The sequence below is a fragment of the Ictidomys tridecemlineatus genome, chromosome 1 (assembly GCF_052094955.1).
Source record: "Ictidomys tridecemlineatus isolate mIctTri1 chromosome 1, mIctTri1.hap1, whole genome shotgun sequence".
In the NCBI taxonomy this organism is placed as follows: Eukaryota; Metazoa; Chordata; class Mammalia; order Rodentia; family Sciuridae; genus Ictidomys; species Ictidomys tridecemlineatus.
In genome coordinates this window covers 222386356-222406683 of record NC_135477.1, presented here as the reverse complement: position 1 = coordinate 222406683, position 20328 = coordinate 222386356, and the positions used below count along the sequence as shown (strand labels likewise).

General features: G+C 42.3%; 1 protein-coding gene across 7 annotated transcripts in view; it reads right to left on the bottom strand.

Annotated features, from left to right (window-relative positions):
• The window catches only part of Arl15 (ARF like GTPase 15), a 395233-nt gene that overhangs the window by 307692 nt on the left and 67213 nt on the right, over positions 1-20328 (bottom strand). For 4 of the 7 annotated variants that reach the window (XM_078016417.1, XM_078016441.1, XM_078016438.1 and 1 more), the window contains exon 1: positions 13116-13193. The exons of the other annotated variants lie outside the window; for them this stretch is intronic. In XM_078016417.1, coding sequence (XP_077872543.1) covers positions 13116-13178 — 63 coding nt within the window. In that variant the 5' untranslated portion in view covers positions 13179-13193. Of the gene's footprint in view, positions 1-13115; positions 13194-20328 lie in introns of those variants that run through there. 7 annotated transcript variants of the gene reach the window in all.

Below are 20328 nucleotides of genomic sequence, written 5' to 3'. Positions count from 1 at the left end.
GGTAGAGTGGTAGTAGGAAGAGATGGGTCTCCTGGAAATTTATAACTAAGGGGATAAAAAGATCCTCTGAAGAGGAGGTTTCAGGAAAGCTAAGCATTCCTGAAGAGAAGAGAATCTATGGGTAGGGAAGGCATGAGGAGGTGGGGGGCAGAGTTCACTGTTTGAAGCCCTGAAGCAGAAAGGGGCTCAGGGCTCCACTCAGTGCTCTCCACTGGCCTCAGAAAGACGCAAGTGAAAAATTCATTTGGATCAATATCTTCCTTCTTGTTGAACATCAAGGTAAGATTACCAGCGAAGGAAGGAAAGCTGATGGGAGTGGTAGGCAGATCAGCAGGCGCCTGGATTTCCTCACCAGGGTTTCAAAGGGAAACAACCTGCTTCAAAGAATTGTTCCCACCAATGACCTGGTTTAAAGAGCTGCTGACTCGTCCCCGCAAGCTTTCCAGCAACCCCCACTTTCGAAATAGGCCTTAACTTGACCCATACGTGACATTCGTGGGGTGGTGGTACGAGCACCTCTATCATCTTCTGTGCTGAGCCCAGAGCTGACTGCGCCTGCACGAGACCACCCTTCTCGTCTATATAAGCTCTGCTCCTCCAGCATTCTCAGGGAGCAGTTCCAGGACCCTATGCACAGTCTTCAATAAGCCTCCTTCAAATGGATTGATCTTGGTGCTTTTTATCTTGAATTGAGTGAAAGAACCCTTGAAGTGCTGGTAACACCAAAATGAGCTGGCAACAGTGGGACCACAGAGTGAAGAAGGGTCTAAACTAACAGGACTTTCTCAGCAGCACTGGGTTCCACAGAGGCAGGTGGCACACAGCAACACCAACCATTCCACCCGAGATGATTTCCTCCAGCGATTCTCAGCAACCCGGGAGGTAGAAAGTCGGAGGAGGCAGTCAGAATAGGGGGTGAGATAGAAGGTTTACAGCCAAGAGATCCTAGGGACACCAGTGAACAAATAGCTAAAAGGGTGGACAGAGGCCCAGGGAGGGGAGGGACTAAGAGAAGAAAAGGGGCGTTCCTTAGATTTGAAGAACAAAGGCTTAGAGAGTGAAGGAATGGAAGGTCCAAGAGCAAGAGGCTAGGCCCAGAAAGGAGAGCTCAGAGGAGAGTCCTTGAACATGAGGCCATCACAGACCAGGCAAAGAGCTGACCAGCTTATGAAGAAGAAGGGGAACTCGGAATTGAGAGGCCCCGAATGCCGTCAGTCGTGAAACAGAAAGCTGAGGTTACCTATGAAGATGTCAGAATAGCAAACAGAGTGAAAATCTTGAGACTGAAGATCTGAAGGGGATCAATATCTCTAGCAATTACAAAAATGCAAATTAAAACTACACTGAGATTCCATCTCACTTCAGTGAGAATGGCAAATATCAAGAATACAAGTAACATATAAATGTTGACAAGGTGTGGGGAAAAAGGTTCACTCATACATTGCTGGTGGGACTGCAAATTGGTGCAACCACTATAGAAAGCAGTATGGAGACTCCTTAGAAAACTTGGAATGGAACCACCATTTGACCTGGTCATCCCAGCCCTTGGCATATACCTAAAGGACTTAAAATCAGCACAATAGTGATCAATGTTTACAGCAGCTAGATTCACAATAGCTGAGCTTTGGAACCACCCTGGTTACCCTTCAACAGGTAAATGGATAAAGAAAGACGTGGGATAAATGGATAAAGAAAGACGTGGTTCTATATACACAATGGAATATTAATCAACCATAAGAAGAATGAAATTATGGCAATTGCAGGTAAATAGATGGAACTGGAGACTATCATGCTAAATGAAATAAGCCAGTCCACAAAATCCAAATGCCCAATGTTCTCTCTGATATGCGGATGCTTACATACAACAAGGAGGAGGGGTAGAAGTTCACCGGATTAGATAAAGGGGAATGAAGGGAAGGGAGCTGGGATGGGAATAGGAAAGACAGTAGAATGAATCCAACATAACTTTCCTATGTTCATATATTTCCTATGTGTAACTCCACATCATGTACAATCACAAGAATGGCAAATTATACTTCATGAATGTATAATATGTCAAAATACACTCTACTGTGATTTATATCTAAAAAGAACAATTTTTTAAAAAAGAAAATAAAAAGGATACATGGGGGGGGGGAGGAGAGCCATTCCACCATTCATATGTTTTCAAGTGAAGGAAAATATCCAGGATCTGTAATTTTCTTCTTCACCTCAACCTAGCTCACATAACACAGCAAACATCATCCATAGTACAACAGGTTCAATATTCCTTATCTGAAATGCCTGGGACCACAGATTCAGTTTTCTAATTTTTTTTGGATTCCAGAATATTTGCAAATAAATAATGAGGTAGCTTGGGGATAAAATCTAAATCTAATCACAAAATTCATTTGCTACACCTTATGCACATAGAATGAAGGTACTTTCATACAATACTTTTAAATAGCTTTCTGCATGAGACAAAGTTGTTTAATGGTAGGGGATTGTCCACTTGTGGCATCGTGTCAGCACTGAAAAGTTGCATGTCTTAGAGCATTTCTGATTTGGGATCTTCAGATTAGGGATGTTCAACATGCAATGGGAGGAAAGAACGTTAATTCTGTCATCACTGGGGCCAAGCTGTCTGAGCTCATGCTCTGGCTTCATCCAAGAGGGAAAAAAGAGCACTGATGACAGCAGGACCCCTCCACAGCGTGCAGAAGCCAGCTGTGCCGCAGCACATCCTCCCACACAAGCATGGCTCTTTGACAAAACCCAAGTTCCTGACAGCACTGCACTGACACAGCTCCTTCACATCTACCTCGCAGGCACTCTGGGAGGCTAGCTGTACTATGAACATCTTTTTGTAAATAGAGGCTTCTGAGGCTAGAAATCTTGCTCAGTCCTTGAGCCTGGCAGTAGTTGAGATCTTCCAGCTGCAGCAGTCAGCTCTTCCCATGGAATCACACCATCTGAAGTCACTGCAAGAGCCCAGGTAGACAAGGGAGAGCACAGTGGTACCAACAGCAGAGCAGCCCCCTCCACATCAATGGCCTACACCTCTCATGCTACATAAATAAGGGCTGGGCAAAGTATGTTCACTTGCAAATCTTGGATTCTGGGTGTCATTCTCTCCTTGGGAGTGAGTCAACAGAGATGTCTGAATGTTCCATGTCACCCCCAAGGTGACACAGGCCAGCTAACACACCAGGCATGTAAGCACCATCAACAAACATTCCTTGAAGATTCATCACTTCAAAGGATATACATGCTCATTAGAATACACTCAATAGCTGTCCATAGGCTCATGATCAGCAAGAAGAGAAGAACACCCAGGCAACAGAGAAGTCCAGGATGACAGGATAGCCACTTCAGATCTGTAGGTATCAATAAGTGGTCTCTGGGTAGGTGACGATTGGGGTGACATTTTCTGCAGAGTTATACCTTTTCTGAGAAGGGACCTGGACTCTCAGAAGCAGGAGACAAGAGTATGGGCTGGGAAAAGCAAATCACAACACCTTCTCAAACCAAAAGAGAAATGAGATACGGCAGAAATTTGGGACCCATGTCTGCAGAGCTAGAAGACCCTGGATACCTTACATGGAAATTACTAAAAAAGGGAAAAATGCCAGAGAGCTAACTCCCATGGGCATCTGGTTCTATAGATATCTCACTTCCAGTCTCTGCCTCTGTGCAATCTCTGATCCCAATAAAAGAGGAAAAGGAATATATCTATCCACAGAAAGTCATCCTGATGTTGGCCAACCTTGGCAGAGCATTCTGGGACAGATCACATTTTATCATGTGATGCAAATTCCCCGAGATATATATTGCTGATTTGTAGAAGGGCTGAACCCAAACTAACTAAACCCACTAAATTCTGCATAAAAGCATGGGGCAGAACAGATGCAATATTCAGGATTAGCTCAACTTGACTTATTCAGATCACCAGACAAATCTCATGTTTTGTAGACAGCATAAAGGTACAGTAGACAGCCAGATGAAGACACTGTACACACAAAAGTGTATCACCAGGTGATGGCTACATAATTCCACAAGGACACTAAACACTTGTGAACTGCACACTTTACCCAAGTAAACTCTATGGTTTGCAGAAAAAAGAGAAAGTGTATCACTAGAGACTGACATTCATCTTATCAGTCTTTGCTAGCAGAATTTTTTGGTTTCACCTTAATTTTCTAGAAAATAAGTGCCACTTTAGCATCCCTCCCTCTGGCTCTCTTCAGAATGCAAGCTTCTGTTGTTTGAGGCATTTGCAGGCATCCTGGTGTTCCTCTCTGCTCTGCACACTCTTGCCCACTGGACACCAGAGCACCTCTTTCCTTTACGCACCTGCCACTGTCATGAGTATTATCTCACATACTTAAAACAGGTTGAGGAAGGTGGCCTGCTTAAATTTCCTTTTCAAAATTTAGGCTGTGAATTATTACTAGAAATTAATTAGGTGTCCTAGGTCATGTCCAGTAGACTCTAATTAAGCTGTTATTAGTCTTCTTAACAGAGGGATCCTTCCTATTCTAATTCTACACTAATTTGGTGACAATTGAAATTATGATTCAATCAGCAAAAGAACCTGGAGAAGCCAATGTAGTGACACATGCCCATAATTCCAGCAGCTTAGGAGGCTGAGGCAGTAGGATCACGAGTTCAAAGCCAGCCTCAGCAACTTAGCATGACCCTGTCTCAAAATACAAAATAAAAATGACCGTGGTTGTGGCTCAGTGCCCTTGGGCTCTATCCCCAGTACCAAAAATAAATAAATAAATAATCTAGAGAATGAAATTCTCCAGTTACAAAGTTATCACACACAGAGGGATTATTCTGAAAAGAGATTGAACTTGAAATATAATATTCTTCTGTAATAATCTTAGGACCAGATGAAATTTTAAGCTGAAAAATAATTCTGTAAAGAAACACTGAAACCATTCATTTTAATAATTTAAAGGAAAGAATGAGTTAAATGAGTTGGAGATCTGAAAAAGAAGAAAACAGGCCATCTGGTCCACAGATGACAGAATTGAAGGAAGCTGGGAGCCCACGTCAGTGACGGGGCTAGACCTGTGAGGAGAAGCACTGCTCTGCTCAGGCCTGGAGCCTGGCAGATGGACCCCCAGGACCTGGGACACAGCCCTCTAAGCAAGGGACTGCACACTAGCTGGTGCTGGTATCCCTGAGGAGGCAGAATAAGGCGAGGTCTGCTATGGAGAAGGGCCATTACTGAGGGGATGAACTGCAACAGCAAAAACTGGACAGAGGGTCCCTCTGCCCTCCCCGACCTCCACTCTCCCGGGGACCCAGCAGGCAGCAGTGGCAGAATCTAAGGGGAGCACCTGGCAAAGGAGCCCCACAGCCCTACTGAGAAGGCGAGGTCTGAAGCAGAGAGATAAGAGCTTCACAACTCACTAGCTCAGTAACTCACACCCAGGTCAAGCTCCTCACTCTAAATGTCACCCGTGCTACAGGGACCAAAGCCCAGGACAACATACATGAGGAAGTCAATAAATGCTGAAGACAGACAGGATGGTCATTCTCACCTCCTCTATTACTGTGTCTTGAAGTTTTCACCAGGTTTTACAATAAAAATGGATAGATAAGCAAAATAGTTCTAAGGTCTTCCCCAATTAAGTTGCCCATTTGCTCTTCCTTTTCCTCCAGCCCATGCAAATCCCAATGTGACCTTCACTTCTGTGATAGGAAACATTTCCTTCAGGGGCTGGGGGTGGTGGCTCAGTGGCAGTGTGCTTGCTTTGCATGCATGGGGTACTGGGTTCGATCCTCAGCACTACATAAATAAATAAAATAAAGGTATTGTGTCCTACAGCTAGAAAGAAAGGAAGAAGAGAAAGAGAAAGAAAAGAAACATTTCCTTCAGTGAATTTGTCTCTAGTATCACCAATTCCAAGAACTCCTCAGGTAAGACATCTGTTTTCCATATTCCCCAATCTCCTTTAAATGAATTGTGCATCTTAAAAAGTTGCCATGATATTACTTTAAAAGCACCAAAAACACCATCCCCCCAATAACTTGTTTCCCGTTGAGAGAAGTACAGAAGGCATTTGTGAGGGGAGTCCTCCTGCCTGCGTGGGGGTAGGGGGTTCGCATCATCTTTGATGCTCTTGGAGTATAAGGACCCCTCTCTTGGTTCTCAGTGGTCACACTCAACACATTTTCTTACTATTCCTCTACTGAGTTGTCTTAATTTGTTAAGCATCCACTGAGCTATAGGCAGACTTTGACCATAAGGATACATCTTTGGTCAGTAACAAAAGCATGCTATGAGCTAAGGACATCAAGTCAAAATAGGATCACAAGGTTTGTCTTTCCTTCTTTTTTTTGTTTTTTTTTATTTGTTGTTGTTGTTTGTTTGTTGTTTGTTTTCTCTTTTCTTTTCTACCAGCTACTACTTGTACCTGACAGGGTAATGGCCAAAGTATTTCGCTGACTATGCCTGCCCCCTGGTGGCCGTTGGGGTGAAGGACATGTTGTAGGAAACCCCGAGTCTTGTTCATCAGAATACAGGACAATTAATCAACAAAACAGACATTGCTCTATTGGAAAAGTATGAAGCGAGTATAAAGTGAAAAAATATAATTAAAAAAAATATTACTAAGGAACAATTTTTGAGGCAAGGTGGCAATACCTCAGCTGCAGATATACTGACCTGGGCCCCTCCTACTGAATTATGAACTGTTGTGGTTAGGTTATCTAAGGCACATGTGGTCCTAGTTCTTCCAATTAAATTACAGTCTTCAGGGTGGGGCCCAACTGTTGGTACTTATAAAGCCCCCAGGTGATTAAGGAAGATGTAGCCAGGGTTCAGAACCACTGACTTGGGGCAATCACAATCAGATCCCATTTTGGACCTACTGGATTAAAATTTCTGGAGGTGGAGTCTAATATGTCTTATATTTGCCAAAGCTTTCTGGACAATTCTTAATTGCATAACTACAGTCTAGAAATTACTCTCATACAGAAAGGGTTGGTGATAGGTAACTCCTGGCAATGAAGGTGAAAGGTACCTCAAGACAAGGTGACTTGAAAACTAAGACCAAGTTCTCCTAAGTGGGGTCCAGGGCAACATCAACAAAGGTCTAATAGGAGGAGTCAGCTTCAGGACAGGCCAGATAGACTCGACTTAAAAGGACCTGGCAGCAAATGGTCCACCACGCCTGGTGACTATTTGGAAGGCATTTCTTTTTTCTTAGTGGGATGCCTTCTCTAACACACCCTCCTGTCCCCTCTCCTCCCTCTCTTGCCCATCCCACAGATGGCAGGCAGCTGGAAAGTGCTTTTTGAAGTAATTATTTACAAAACAGGCATTCCTTGGGACCCTGGGTTAACCAAGGGCGGTCTGTTTTATCATCTGATTCTCTCTCCCTTCCCCCAAATACACATGCAAAGCAAATTAGGTATCTAGGCACCACACAGCTGTTAGTGGTATCAAGGGCCCTGAAATTAAGCATTCTGACTTTGGCTGCTCTTTAATACCACATCAGATCCTACCTGCCCACGAAGCTTCCATAACCATTCCCACCCCACAGTGTTCCCTTTGTGCTCTGTCATCTCATTCACTGACAAGGCCACTATTTTTTCCCATATTTTTTACTGATGCATTGTAGCTGTATATAATGGTGGGGTTTGTTGTTACACCTTTGTACATGCAGACAATAGAACAGTTTGGCTGATAGCATTTCCCACTATTTCCCCTTTCCCTCCTCTCCTCCCTCTTCCTGGTCCCATCCCTCTGCCCTACTGATCTCCCTTCGATCTTCATGAGATTCACCCCTTCCCCCCACACACATCTTTCTTTTCCTTTTTTTCTCTGCAGCTTCCACATATGAGAGAAAATATATGACCCTTGACCTTCTGAGTTTAGCTTATTTTGCATAACACAGTTCTCAAGTTCTACCCATTTTCCTACAAATGACATAATTTTATTTTTGTTTATAGCTGAATAAAACTCCATTGTGTATATGTACCACACTTTATCCATGTATCCACTGACACCTAGTTCCCTAGTTTGGATATTGTGAATTGGACTGTTATAAACACAGGTATGCATGTATCACTGTAATATGATGACTAATTCTTCAGGATAAATACCAAAAACTGGTATAGTTGTATATTCTTTGGAGGACCAAGTCTGTTCTTTGAAGGACCCTCCATATTGATGTCCACAGTGGTTGCACTAATTTATAGTCCCACTAATAGTGTAAAAGTGTTCTTTTTTCCACATCCCTTCCAGAATTTGTTTGTATTCTTTTTAATATTTTTTTAGTTGTTGATAGATGTTTATTTATTTATATGTGGTGCTGAAAATCAAACCCAGTACCTCACACATGCCAGGTAAGTGTGCTACCACTGTGCCACAGCTCCAACCCCTATTGTTTGTATTCTTGATTACTGCCATTCTGACTGGTGTGAGATGAAATCTCAGCATAGTTTTGATTTGCATTTTCCTAATTGCTAACAATAATGAATATTTTCCATATGTTTGTTGACCATCTATATTTCTTATTTTGAGAAGTATCTGTTTAATTCATTTGCCCATTTATTTATCTGTGTGTGTGTGTGCGCACGTGTGTGTGTGTAGAATTTCTTTATATATTCTCGATATTAATACTCTGTCAGAAGAGAATTTTCTCCTGTTCTGTAAAATCTCTCTTCATATTCCTAACTGTTTCCTTTGTTGGGCAGAAGCTTCTTAATTTGTTACCATCTCATTTATTAATTCTTGGTATTATTTCCTGAGCTCTAGGGTCAAGGCCACTGCTTTCATAGTTGTATGTTACTTTGTATTAATGAGTTATATTTTTATACAATAGTCTCCTGATGTCTCTGTTGAAGAATTTTTTTTCTGAATTAGCATGACTATCACCAGGAAACTGAAAACATTATAGATCTGAATTTGTCTTGTGTCAAAAAGAGTAAAAATGCACCCTCTGGTGGACTTGTAAGCTCACAGAACACAGAAGAAATTCCTTTAGATTGTCAGAATCATGGCTTCATCCCAGAAAATTCAGATAATAAAGGATATGAGCATAGGAATATTATTAACTTTAATTTTTCATAGCATGTCTCAAAAAGAACTAAGAAAATGTGAAACCAACAATGAGATTTAGTTAATAACTAAATGTAAAAATTAGTCTCACATTACAAAACAAAATATTCTTTCTTAAATTCTTAAGAATTGATTATACACTAGCTATCCAAAATAATCTGCTTAAATTACATCTTATTTAATGGATAATTATAACTTAAAATATTTAGAAACATTAACAGTGATTAAGATAAAGTTGGGTTTACTAGTTCAATCTCCATATATTAAAACTGCCCTCAATTTTAATCACATGGGCATTCCAAGATCCTTCACAAGATCTGAAAAGGGAATTCTGGAAGTAAGGGCCAGCACCTAGGGTATCCCTTTAAATAACTTTGTAAGTTAAAGTTAATACAATTTAAATCCTATGCATCTTCCTCTAGATGATGTAAGAAAAAGAGTGTGGAAATTTGTTAGACAAACTCTAGATAGGGCAGAGAAGTGGGAGGGGAAGGGAGAGGGAATGGGATTATTAATGATGGTGGAATGTGATATGATGATCATTATTATCCAAAGTACATGTATGAAGACACGAATTGGTGTGAATATACTTTGTATACAATCAAAGATATGAAAATTGTGCTCTATATGTGTAATAAGAATTGTAATGCATTCTGCTGTCATATATAAATTAAAAAATTAATATAAAACAGAAAAAAATATGGCATGCAAAGATATCTGAAATATATAGTTTAAAAAACCACAGAATAATGAGGGGCAGGATCCATTTGTGTTCTTTTAATGTACACATATGCATCCAGGTTTATGAGCATATATACATGTCAATTCATAATAAATTATTAACATTTATTATTTGGAGGAAGGAATATACATTAATAGAAAAAGTATTGAGAGAATTTTTTCTATACCTCTACCATGTCAATGTTATGAGCATTTTGAACTCAAAATAATCAAATAGGAAATAACTAAAGTTATTCAATCACTAAGGTATTAGAAGATTCCAAGATCATCAAGAAACTTGATCTAAATATTTGGTTTTTAAATCAGGAGATTGGTATTTGGAGAAAAAAATTTTAATGCTTTTATCACAAAACTCAAGTGTCTGATTCCTTCAACAAAAAAACAAATGGGATTTCAGCGGATGCTACAGGAATCATCGACGCAGCCTCTAAAAGGTCTGGCTGAGACAGCTATTCCATTCCCATAGATTCTATTTGACCAGATGATACCTTTGTTCCTTTAACTCATGAACTCTAATATTTGTGAAGTGCTGAGATCCTGTCACAGGGGCATCCTTGTTTGCACAGGCTATTCTCAGCAACAGCAACCCAGTGAATGCAGCACTTCATCTCAAATGCAAGTGACAGGGTAGCCCTCAAGCAAAATCTCAGTGGTACTACCAAGCTGAGGCCACTAAGGGGCGCACTCCTCCACTTATAACTAGAGTATCAGGTGCATAAGTACAGCAGTAGTAAGATTGCTTCAGAAGCGCTGCCACTCTTCCCTGCATGTTCAATATTTCCAACTCAGTGACATAGGAAGATGAAGCCGACTGGCCCAGAGTAAATTTCAGTCATTCAACACTTCTGTGAAATTCTACCGGTCCTTAAAATGTGACATTATTTCACTCTCATCACATTGCCCACTGGCTATACCCATCAGAACAAACCCTTTCTTCAAGTAATTAAAACTCTTCAATCTTTTATCCTTTTACTCTAATGACTACTGATTCTTAGAAATCGATCTCATTTTTTTTTTCTGAAATCCTCTGCCTGTGCTCAAAGAAATACAACTTCTAACTAGTCAACTAAATTACCTCAAATTTAAATGTGTATTTCTTTGTGCACAGGCAGAGCAAGTTTTAAAATAGTAGTAAGAGTGGATAATATGCGAACTGCGATTTTGTCATCAATGCTGCCAAAGTTTGCCCGTTTAAGTTACATACAGGACACTGCTGGTCTCCAAGGCTTCCTTAACTGCTGGCCTGGCTCTCAGTGATATAAACCTTCATTCCCCCAGGGTGTCAGGCACTGAGATAAAAGGAAATAGCCTTTCAGTGTCTGTTTTTCAACTCTCACCAAAAGATACATTCTTATTAATTTTGATATCACCTTGCAACACCTGAGTCTGAACAAATGTCTACCAGTTTGACCATTCTGGCATGCATCTTTAAGAACATGGAAATAAGTAAGACAGACTTGTAATGAAATAAGAATAAATTCCTACAAGTAAGATGGGAAAATAAGACAGGCTTACAAACATGCTCTACATGAATAAAATGACCAACAGGACCAAAAAAGTGACAAAGGGGGCAGGAAGCTGTGTGCAAGAGAACACAGAACCATCAGAACTAAAATTAAGGGTGGGGATTAACACAAAGAACCTGATGATTGACACAAATTACCTGTCCCACAAGCAGAATCTGGAAAAAAAAAACTATACAGGAAACTTTGGTACCCTCACCCCAATACAAAAGGAACAAAATTGTAGGAGGCCTCTACCTGAAGCCCTTGACAACAGATCAGCAGCATTCAGGGTTCTCAATTCCAGGAGTCAAAAGAGCAGAGCCACTGCTGGCCAGTTTTCTCTCAGGTTTTAAGATAGATGACTCTGGCTGAGCACGGTGGTGCACACCTGTAATCCCAGAGACTCAGGAGGCTGAGGCAGAGGACTCACAAATTCATGCTCAGCCTAGGCAACTTAGCACCACCCTGTCTCAACAAAACATTAAAGGGGCTGGGGATGTGCTTCAGTGGTAGAGCTCCTGGGTCCAATCCCCAATATTAAAAGATAGACTATTCTGATGCACAGAACAAAACCCTACCCTGGTACCCTGGACAAAAAGAGACCCAGTCTCAGTATTAGAAGAAGCAGCCGGTATTTTGGGAGAGCAGCATCGAGCACACAGAAAGCTCTCAGGATTTCCTGAAGACTGGCCCCACCACAGCCTGCTGACCCTGCTATCTTCCTTCTCAGTAGTCACGCAGCTGCACCCATGGCCACTCAGCTAGAGAATGCAGTCTGCAGCCTCCGGTGCAAGCCAGGGTGGCCAAAGACACCAACAGAATGTGAGAAGTGAGCAGCACACATCATGTCATTTGCTTACAAGGGAACTGTCTGTCCTCTTTCTAATCTGTTTACTTCCCTACTGTTAGAGAATGCTCTATGGTATTAGAATATTACATAATTATAATCAAAACAATGTGCTGTCAGCTCATGCTTGGATGAGAAGATCAATATACACAGAAAAAAAAGCTAGAGGGGTTCCCCTATGGTATATAAGGGAACTATTACGAAGCAGGAACGTTTTAAGTAAATTATGCCACCTATCTGGAATAGTAAAAGGATTATTAGTAGTGTCTTTTATACACAAAAGTATAAATAATACAAATGGAAAGAATAAAAATTCCTGGCCAGGGGCATGCCTGTAATCCCAGTGGCTCAGGAGGCTGAGGAGGGAGAATGGCTAGTTCAAAGCCCAGCCTCAGCAATTTAGCAAGGTCCTAAGCAACTCAGCGAGATCCTGTCTCTAAAATACAAAAAAAAAAAAGAAAGAGGTGGGCTGGGGATATGACTCAGTGGCTAAGCGCCCCTGGGTTCAATCCCTGGTACCAAAAAAAAAAAAAAAAGAATAAAAATTCATTAAGAACCCACAACTTGAAGCCTGGCTCACCAACTGTAAACTGGGTTTCTAAGGCAGCTGCCACCCAAGGGCACCACTTCAGCTGAGGAGAAATGGGTGATGCTTTGTAGAATTTGTCTTGCACTTGCCACGTCTTCAAAACTAACTTCTAATCAGAAGGTGCCATTCTTGCATGAATGGTTAATGGAACGTCTCCAACAGGAGAAAACATGGGGACTTCAACAGACAGGGCTGGGCCACCAACAAGACACGCAGAAAAATCAAGCCAAGTCGCCCCTCTCTTCACACTCAACCAGATGCCAACCAGACTCAAATCTTAAATCAAGATTCAAATTCTTAAAAAAAATAAAATAAAATAAAATCACGGAAGTACCAGAGGGCATTGAAAATAGTAATAGCTCTAAAACTTACATTCTTAGGGTGAGGAAGAGTATTCAAAGGACGGAAGGAGAGCCGGGAGCATTCTTTCCACATCACCAACTCTCCCAAATCCTTCCTGTCGTGACCACCCCACCCCCGAGTTCAACAGAGTTGAAAAGCAAAATGAGAAAAGGAAAGAGAGAACGACCTGGTTATTGGTTTTTCATGGCCAAGGGTAAGCCCAGGGTCAGGGGCAGGCCACCCTTTGTGCCCCAGAAGTGGTCGCATGTGACCCCAGCATGCCAGCTCCAGATCTGGGGCCTGGAATACTCTTTATCCCAAACCTGGCCCCTCAACAAACAATAAAATGATGATAACAGCAACAGAGAAGCCAGGAACTGCTGGAACCAGAGGAAGCTGACAGAGAGGGTCCCCTTCCTGGCTTCTAAAACCAGCCTGCCACCCAGACCCGACTGTGAACTTGACCCTGCAGGGACGTCCAGCACTTCCCATATTTCCCCATAAAGAACTGTATTTTAGGAACACGGGGTGCTAGAGTGAGGGGTTATCTCCAAAGCCATCTTAGGATCATATTCTTCAGCAATTCTGACTCAAGAATTTGACCTTGACATTAAGCCAACTTCATGGACCAAATGTCACTTCAAAAAAAAACAAGAAAAACCTTGAGTAAAGGTTAAATGAGAAGTGTTTTCCAGATTGCCCTCAAAGGAAACAGATCAGGTTGCTGTAATAAAGAATCCAATCCACTCATTTCATGAGCTGCAGGGGTATCCTCAGACACAGGAACACGTGACCCAGATGGCCGTGACTGCCCAAGGGTCGGGGCCCGATGTTCACAACAGGTAAATGAGACACCAAATGAACGAATTTTAAGGTACAAGCATTAGAGGGATAATCCAAGGGAAACTGCTACGGCACCACTGTTATGCTGCCATCAATGATTTTTCTAAGACACAGGGTTAAAAACAGCACGTAGAAAACAGTTCAAATAGTCAGTCCTTCTGTGGGAAAATACTGGTATGTAATAGGTGGGCAAAAGAATCTGTTTTCTACTCCAAATGTCAGTGTAGCTGTGGGATGTAAAGGATCTCCCGAGGGAAAGAATGCTGGTTGGGTCCTAGGTTTCTCTGGGTTGGCATGAGGGTGTCTACATCCCTTGGAAGAGACTGCAGTTCCACAGTATAAATCCTCCTCTGCTTCCTAGTAAGACAGGGCTGGGCACACAGCCCTTGGACAAGGCTGTATTCTCCAGCCTCATTTGTTTATGTGTAACCACTGGTGTGACCATTTGTTTATGTTCTCAGACGGGAGGTTAAAAAAAAAAAGTGAAATTCTAAGATGCTTCCTTAAAGGATCAGAGCATATTATTCTTTGCCCTTTCTTCTTTGCTGCAATCTGAAGGGTGGGCATGATGGCTTGAGCTCAAGCAGCCATTCTGGACAATGAAGTTTGAGCATTGCAGATGGCAAAGCAACAAGATAGGAAGCTGGGTCCTAGAAGATCAAGGGCCACCACATTTTCCTTAGATTACTGACCTCCAAATTTGCCTCCCGGAGACAAAAATAACTCTGATTTGTTTAAACTGCTCTTCCCTGGAGAACACAACTTAATTCTAACTGATATCACACCCATGATATTTACTACTTGGCAACATTCAAGCACTTCAATGATCTCAATCAGAATCAGTAAATCCTCAAAATTTTATACTTAATATTTCCCACGAGTACAGGTCTAAGCATACTTGTGCACAAACTAAGGACATTTCTAATTAAAAAGCATCAAAAAGCCCCACTCTGGGGCCATCACGTATGCCTCAGCTGTGTTCTCTCAATCACTTACTATATACTCTTCCTATAACACCTAACGTGTCATGTGGCAGGTGCTCATTTCTGAGTTTGCCAACACCAGCCCCTCCCCCTTCCAACTACACTAGGAAGTTCCTGGTTCACCATCAAATCCCAATGCCATGAGCTATAAAGCCAGACGCAGAGCAGAATAAGTGAAAAGTGAAAGACTGGTCTTAACAACCAGGGTCTTTCTCATGATTGACACCCTCCCCCGGTGCTTCTCAGACATGGTACCAGGTGAATGGTAAATTTACTCCCGTCCCATTAATAACCTGATAAGCATCTAGCCACAGAAACAGAGCTCCAAACTTCTGAAATACTAGTGATGTTGATGCTATCCAATGACACCTAATCCAAGTACCAATTCTTTGTTATTCCATTAAAAACAAGCCTGTAGAACAATTAGTACCAGATTACTATGGTCATATGAGGACAATTCATTCAATGGTTATGTTACCAAAAATACCCTATGTATATATTATAATTACACAAAATCATAGGAAATAAACCACTCTTAGGTTTAAAAAAAACTTCCTAAAATGTGTTATCCTCAGCTATTTGGCTTTTATTTCCTCATCTGTAAAACAGAGGTAAGTATACATACCTCACAGACATGCCCCCACAAGATCACATATTTTTTTTTACATGCTTTTCCAATAATGCCTCCATAAAGGGCAGGATAATATTATGTAATTTGATGCCTTCTCAAGTGGGGTACAAAACGCAATTCCAGTTTTTGTTGTGACTCAAATGCATTACAGCATGGGTCATCTTAAAGTAAGCAATTATATAATTCTGTGTTAAATCAGATTCCTTATGTAATAAAGGCAAGTGCACGCAAGCTATATAGCAAGAATCTAAGGTTTAAAAGTGAGCATGGGCTGGGTGGGGCTCAGTGGCAGAGCACTTGCCTGGAATGTGTGAGGCTCTGGGAAGGGCGAGAGGGGATGGAAGGGAGAACGGGGAGGGTAGGAAGGAGATCGCCTCTTAAAATGGAGAAAAAAGTATTTTTAATATTCTTCTCTTTCAAAATTTTAGGGAGCCCCAGAGTGCCATAACTTGTTGGGGCTTGAGGGAAGGGCCTGTCACCACTAAGAGTTTAAGAATAAATGAGTGCAATAATTTTAGGTCTATTTTGTTCATGACTGGAAGAAATGGACAAAAATAAAAGGACCTAACAGAGGCAGAGGTACAGCCTTGGGTATGGTCACAGCCATGTGGTACGGAGACAGAAATCGAACTGAATGCTCAATTCACAATAGCTAAGCTATGGAACCAACCTGGGTGCTCTTCAATAGATGAATGGAGAAAGAAAACGTGATATATACACACAATGGAGCATTACTCAGCTTTAAAGAAGAATGAAATTATGGCATTTGCCAATGAATGGATGGAACTGGAGACTATCATACTAAGTGAAAATAAGCCAATCCCCAAAAAACTAAAGGCCAAATGTTCTCCCTATGCAGATGCTGACTCACAATGGGGGAAGAATATTAGGAGTGCAGGTTCACCAGATTGGGACAGGGTGGAATGGGGGAAGGGAGGCGGGAATGGGAAAGACAGTAGAATGAATCAGACATCACATCCCTATATTCATCTATAAACACACAAGCAGTGTAACTCCACACCACGTTCAACCCCAAGAATGGTGTTTTTTTTAAAAAAAAAAAAAAAAAAAAAGGAAATTGAGCTGAGTGACCAGACCCAGACACTGTGCAGGGACAAACCAGGTCAGAACTCCAATCAAGTCTCCTCCTCCGAGAGCAGCATGGCCCAAGGATGCCTTCTGAGCAACAGGTGAGCCCCTCTGCTTCTCCTGCAGCACGCCTGCCCTGCACTAGTGCTTCTCCTAGTCCGTTCTATAAACTTTTTACTTAAAAAATCATTCTAAAAGCTGAATCTAAATTATTTGATTTTTGAACTACTTTTTGTTACTAGCTGGATGTTGCACCATTTCCTAACACCCCAAAGACCCAGAGTCAAAAATACACTCCTCAGAGATGATCCTCTACTCAGCCTTCTCATCTCTCATTCGGTCAGTGATCCACTCCTAGTGTCCAGAGAAAATGAGCCGACTGGTTATGAGCTGAGGCCGGAGCTCAGTGTGACCTGGAAGAGCTGGTGTGGGGAATATTTAAGAGGTGGGTGTGTACGGCACCACCGGGCAGCAGATGAAAATGGTATGAGATACAGGAAGGAGTTACAGATGGGCATGATTAGGTAGATGGTATACTTCTTAAAGACTATTTAAAAGAAGAAAATGGCACTGGGTGCAGTGGCACACACCTGTAATTACAATGGCTTGGGAGGTTGAGGAGGGAGAATCGCCAAGTTCAAAGCCAGCCTCAGCAGCTTAGCAAGGCCCTAAGCAACTCAATGAGATCCTGTCTCAAAATAAAATATAAAACAAAGGGCAGGGTTAAGTACCCTTGGGTTCAATCCCCAGTGCCAAAAGAAGGATAGAAGCCATATTTCAAGTAATTCCACTTATATCATTTCTTAGCTCAGAAAAATAGCAGAATTCAAGCCACCATGTTCTCTTGAAAACACCTGAACTTAACCCAAATCTGAGATGGATCCTGGCACTGCAAGGCTTCCTTCAGAACTAACCTCTGGGTTTTGCCCACACAGGACTGTCTAGGGCTTTCCAGTGTCCAGTCATGATGCCTAGATCCAACCCGGATCTTGTTCCTCATGCACACCAGTCCCTGGGCAGGACTGGGCTTGCATGTTTATGACATGGTGTTTGGAAATCTTAAACAGAACTGCTGTAGAATGTTGGTGGAACTATCCGAGAGATCTGGTCTCAATCTTTGGTCCAATCTGCTGAGAGTGTTATGAAATTGCTGCCAGTAGACTCTATTTCCTAATTTCCTTGCTGAGTGGATGGGGCAGGGTGAATGCTGGAGAGGTTCAACAGCAGTCACCCAGCCCTTTGCCATGCCTGGGGGGGTTCCTGCATAATGCCACTACTACTGACTGCCCTTTCTTCTCTGTCCCCCTCTAGTATGAACACCTGGGCACTGTGAGCCATAGGAAGTACCCATTCAGGCTTGGGGCCCACATCAGGGACACGTAAGGAGGACTTTTCATGATGGCTGGGTGACTTCCCTCCATCTGTCCTGCGGGCTAGGGCTCATGCTCTTTTCCAGAGTGACGCAGTCAAACCAAGCAGTGTGGTATATTGAGCTCTCCAGTTAGGCTGCAGTCACCAAAGATGTGTGCAGCAGTGTGCCACGGGAACCATGCCCCTACTTCACACTCACCTGGGCTCTCAGGACAGATGTGGGGGGCGGCCAAGGCAGGAGGAACGTACCTATCCTTCTCCTAGTGACTCTGCTACCATGTCAGGACAAAGTCAAAACCACCCAGCCAGGCAGAAAGTCAGAGCAAGCAGTTTTCAGCCTCTCCATATGTCCGGAGCCGCTCATTCCTATCTCATGTCCCAGCTCCCCTCTCCCCCCACTGGCAGGAGCTGTGTCAGGCCAAGCTGGATGAAGGCAGGACACTCATCTCCTCTTGTGTGTCTCATCCTCCATACCCCCCTGATAACCACCTGATGGCCACTATTCCATAATAAAATATCCTCACAGAAATACAATCTTAGAAAGCAATTAAAAAGGTTTTATCGTTACTGAGTCGTTACCAAAGGCTTCTTTTACTTCAGAAAAAAAAATTCACTATTTGGTTTCTGTAATCAATCAATCCATGAAGGAAGCTTTGGTCCTATTGCTACGAAGACTGGGAGAGCTGGTTAGAGTTCCAAACCCTGCATTATGAGTCCTAGCCCTTGTGCAAGTCACACAGGCTTTGAAAGATCAGCCTCTTCCTCATCTATAAAATGAGGTTGGTAGGCTACAAATATTGTGAAAATAACTGAGATTGCTTCTACTTTTAAATATTGTGAAAATAACTGAGATTGCTTCTACTTTTAAATCCCAGGTATTTCTTGAAGCCCGTCTATGTATTAGCATAAATGAGGACATATAAGACTTGATCTGAAGGAGCCCATGGTCTCATTTGGGAAAGGCCATATAATCAAATTCTAAGTCACATGTTAAATCTAGATGGATTAGGTAACATGGTAAGATAGTAATAATGATAACAACATAACAAGTATTTGAAAAACATACAGGAACATTCTTTATACTCCTGCATTGGGAAAGGGCACAGGTTTCTTCCTTCATGATTAGGTAGATGGTATACTTCTTAAGGACTATTTAAAAGCCCTTAAGTACAAATGCATTCTGGCCTCTCAGCAGCCCCTTGGGCACATATTCTCTCAAAAGATACCTTCACCAGGCAGCAGCACCTTGACTGATCAGGACAAACCCCTCCTCCTCCACATGGTTCGGGAGGGGATGAACCCACCTCTGGCTCCAGAGATGGGCAGCAACACAGGCCTGACCCATCATAGCATCTCTAATCCTTGTGGTTCACAGATGGACACACAACCCAAATCCGGACAACCAAAGCCTCTTCTGACACTCCAGAAGAGGGCTTTTGTTGGAACTGCTGGGAACAAATGTTTTCTTGGAAGGAGATGCTGAGAGACTGGAATGCAAACACAGAGCTCTGGCAGCCATCCTGCCACCACTGGGGGTCCCCGCCTGATGCTGGAGCCAGAACAGCGGAAAGCAGAGTGGGAAACAAGCAGCAAGCCGGCTCTGGAGCTGTCACCTGAGCCTCTGAGAGCAGAACTGCTGGAAGCTACTCTGACCCCTAGGAGCTCTAACTCCTAGGGTCCCTCTGCGCATTCCAAATGAAATTAAGATTACAGCCCTCAAAGGAAAGACAATCACTCTGCTCACAACTTTCCAAGACACTGATTACAGAAATCAAGCTCTGGATCCAAATCCACAACCTTACAAATGCGATCGCCCTCAAAATATGAAAAACATCCTCTTGTAAACATGGCTGCAATGAAAAATCAATGATTTAATCATCAAACATTATTATTAACAGTAATGACTGGGAACAAATATTTTCTTGGAAGAGGTTGCTGAGAGGCCAGAATGCAACTCTAGCACTCTGACAGCCATCTTCCCACTAGGAAGGCAGGCCCTACCCGAAGGTATAATATTATTACCTGCTCAGGAACAGACAGTTTCAGAAGACTGAAAGAGAATGGCAGGCCATTAGGTAATATGACAAATCATTTCTGTAAAACTATTATTAGCATCAGGAAATGGTCCTCCTAGTATCTTTTGAGAGAATATATGCCAAAGAATTCCTGAAAACATGCTGCTAAACCTCGATTATAGCCTACTATAAATATATGTAATCTAGGAAAACTCAAAAGCCTGTTATTTGTGTAAATATAACGTATTCAAGCTGACAAGCTGAAATTATCCACTCTTTTGATTCTCCTCATAAATGGAGACTATGTTGTA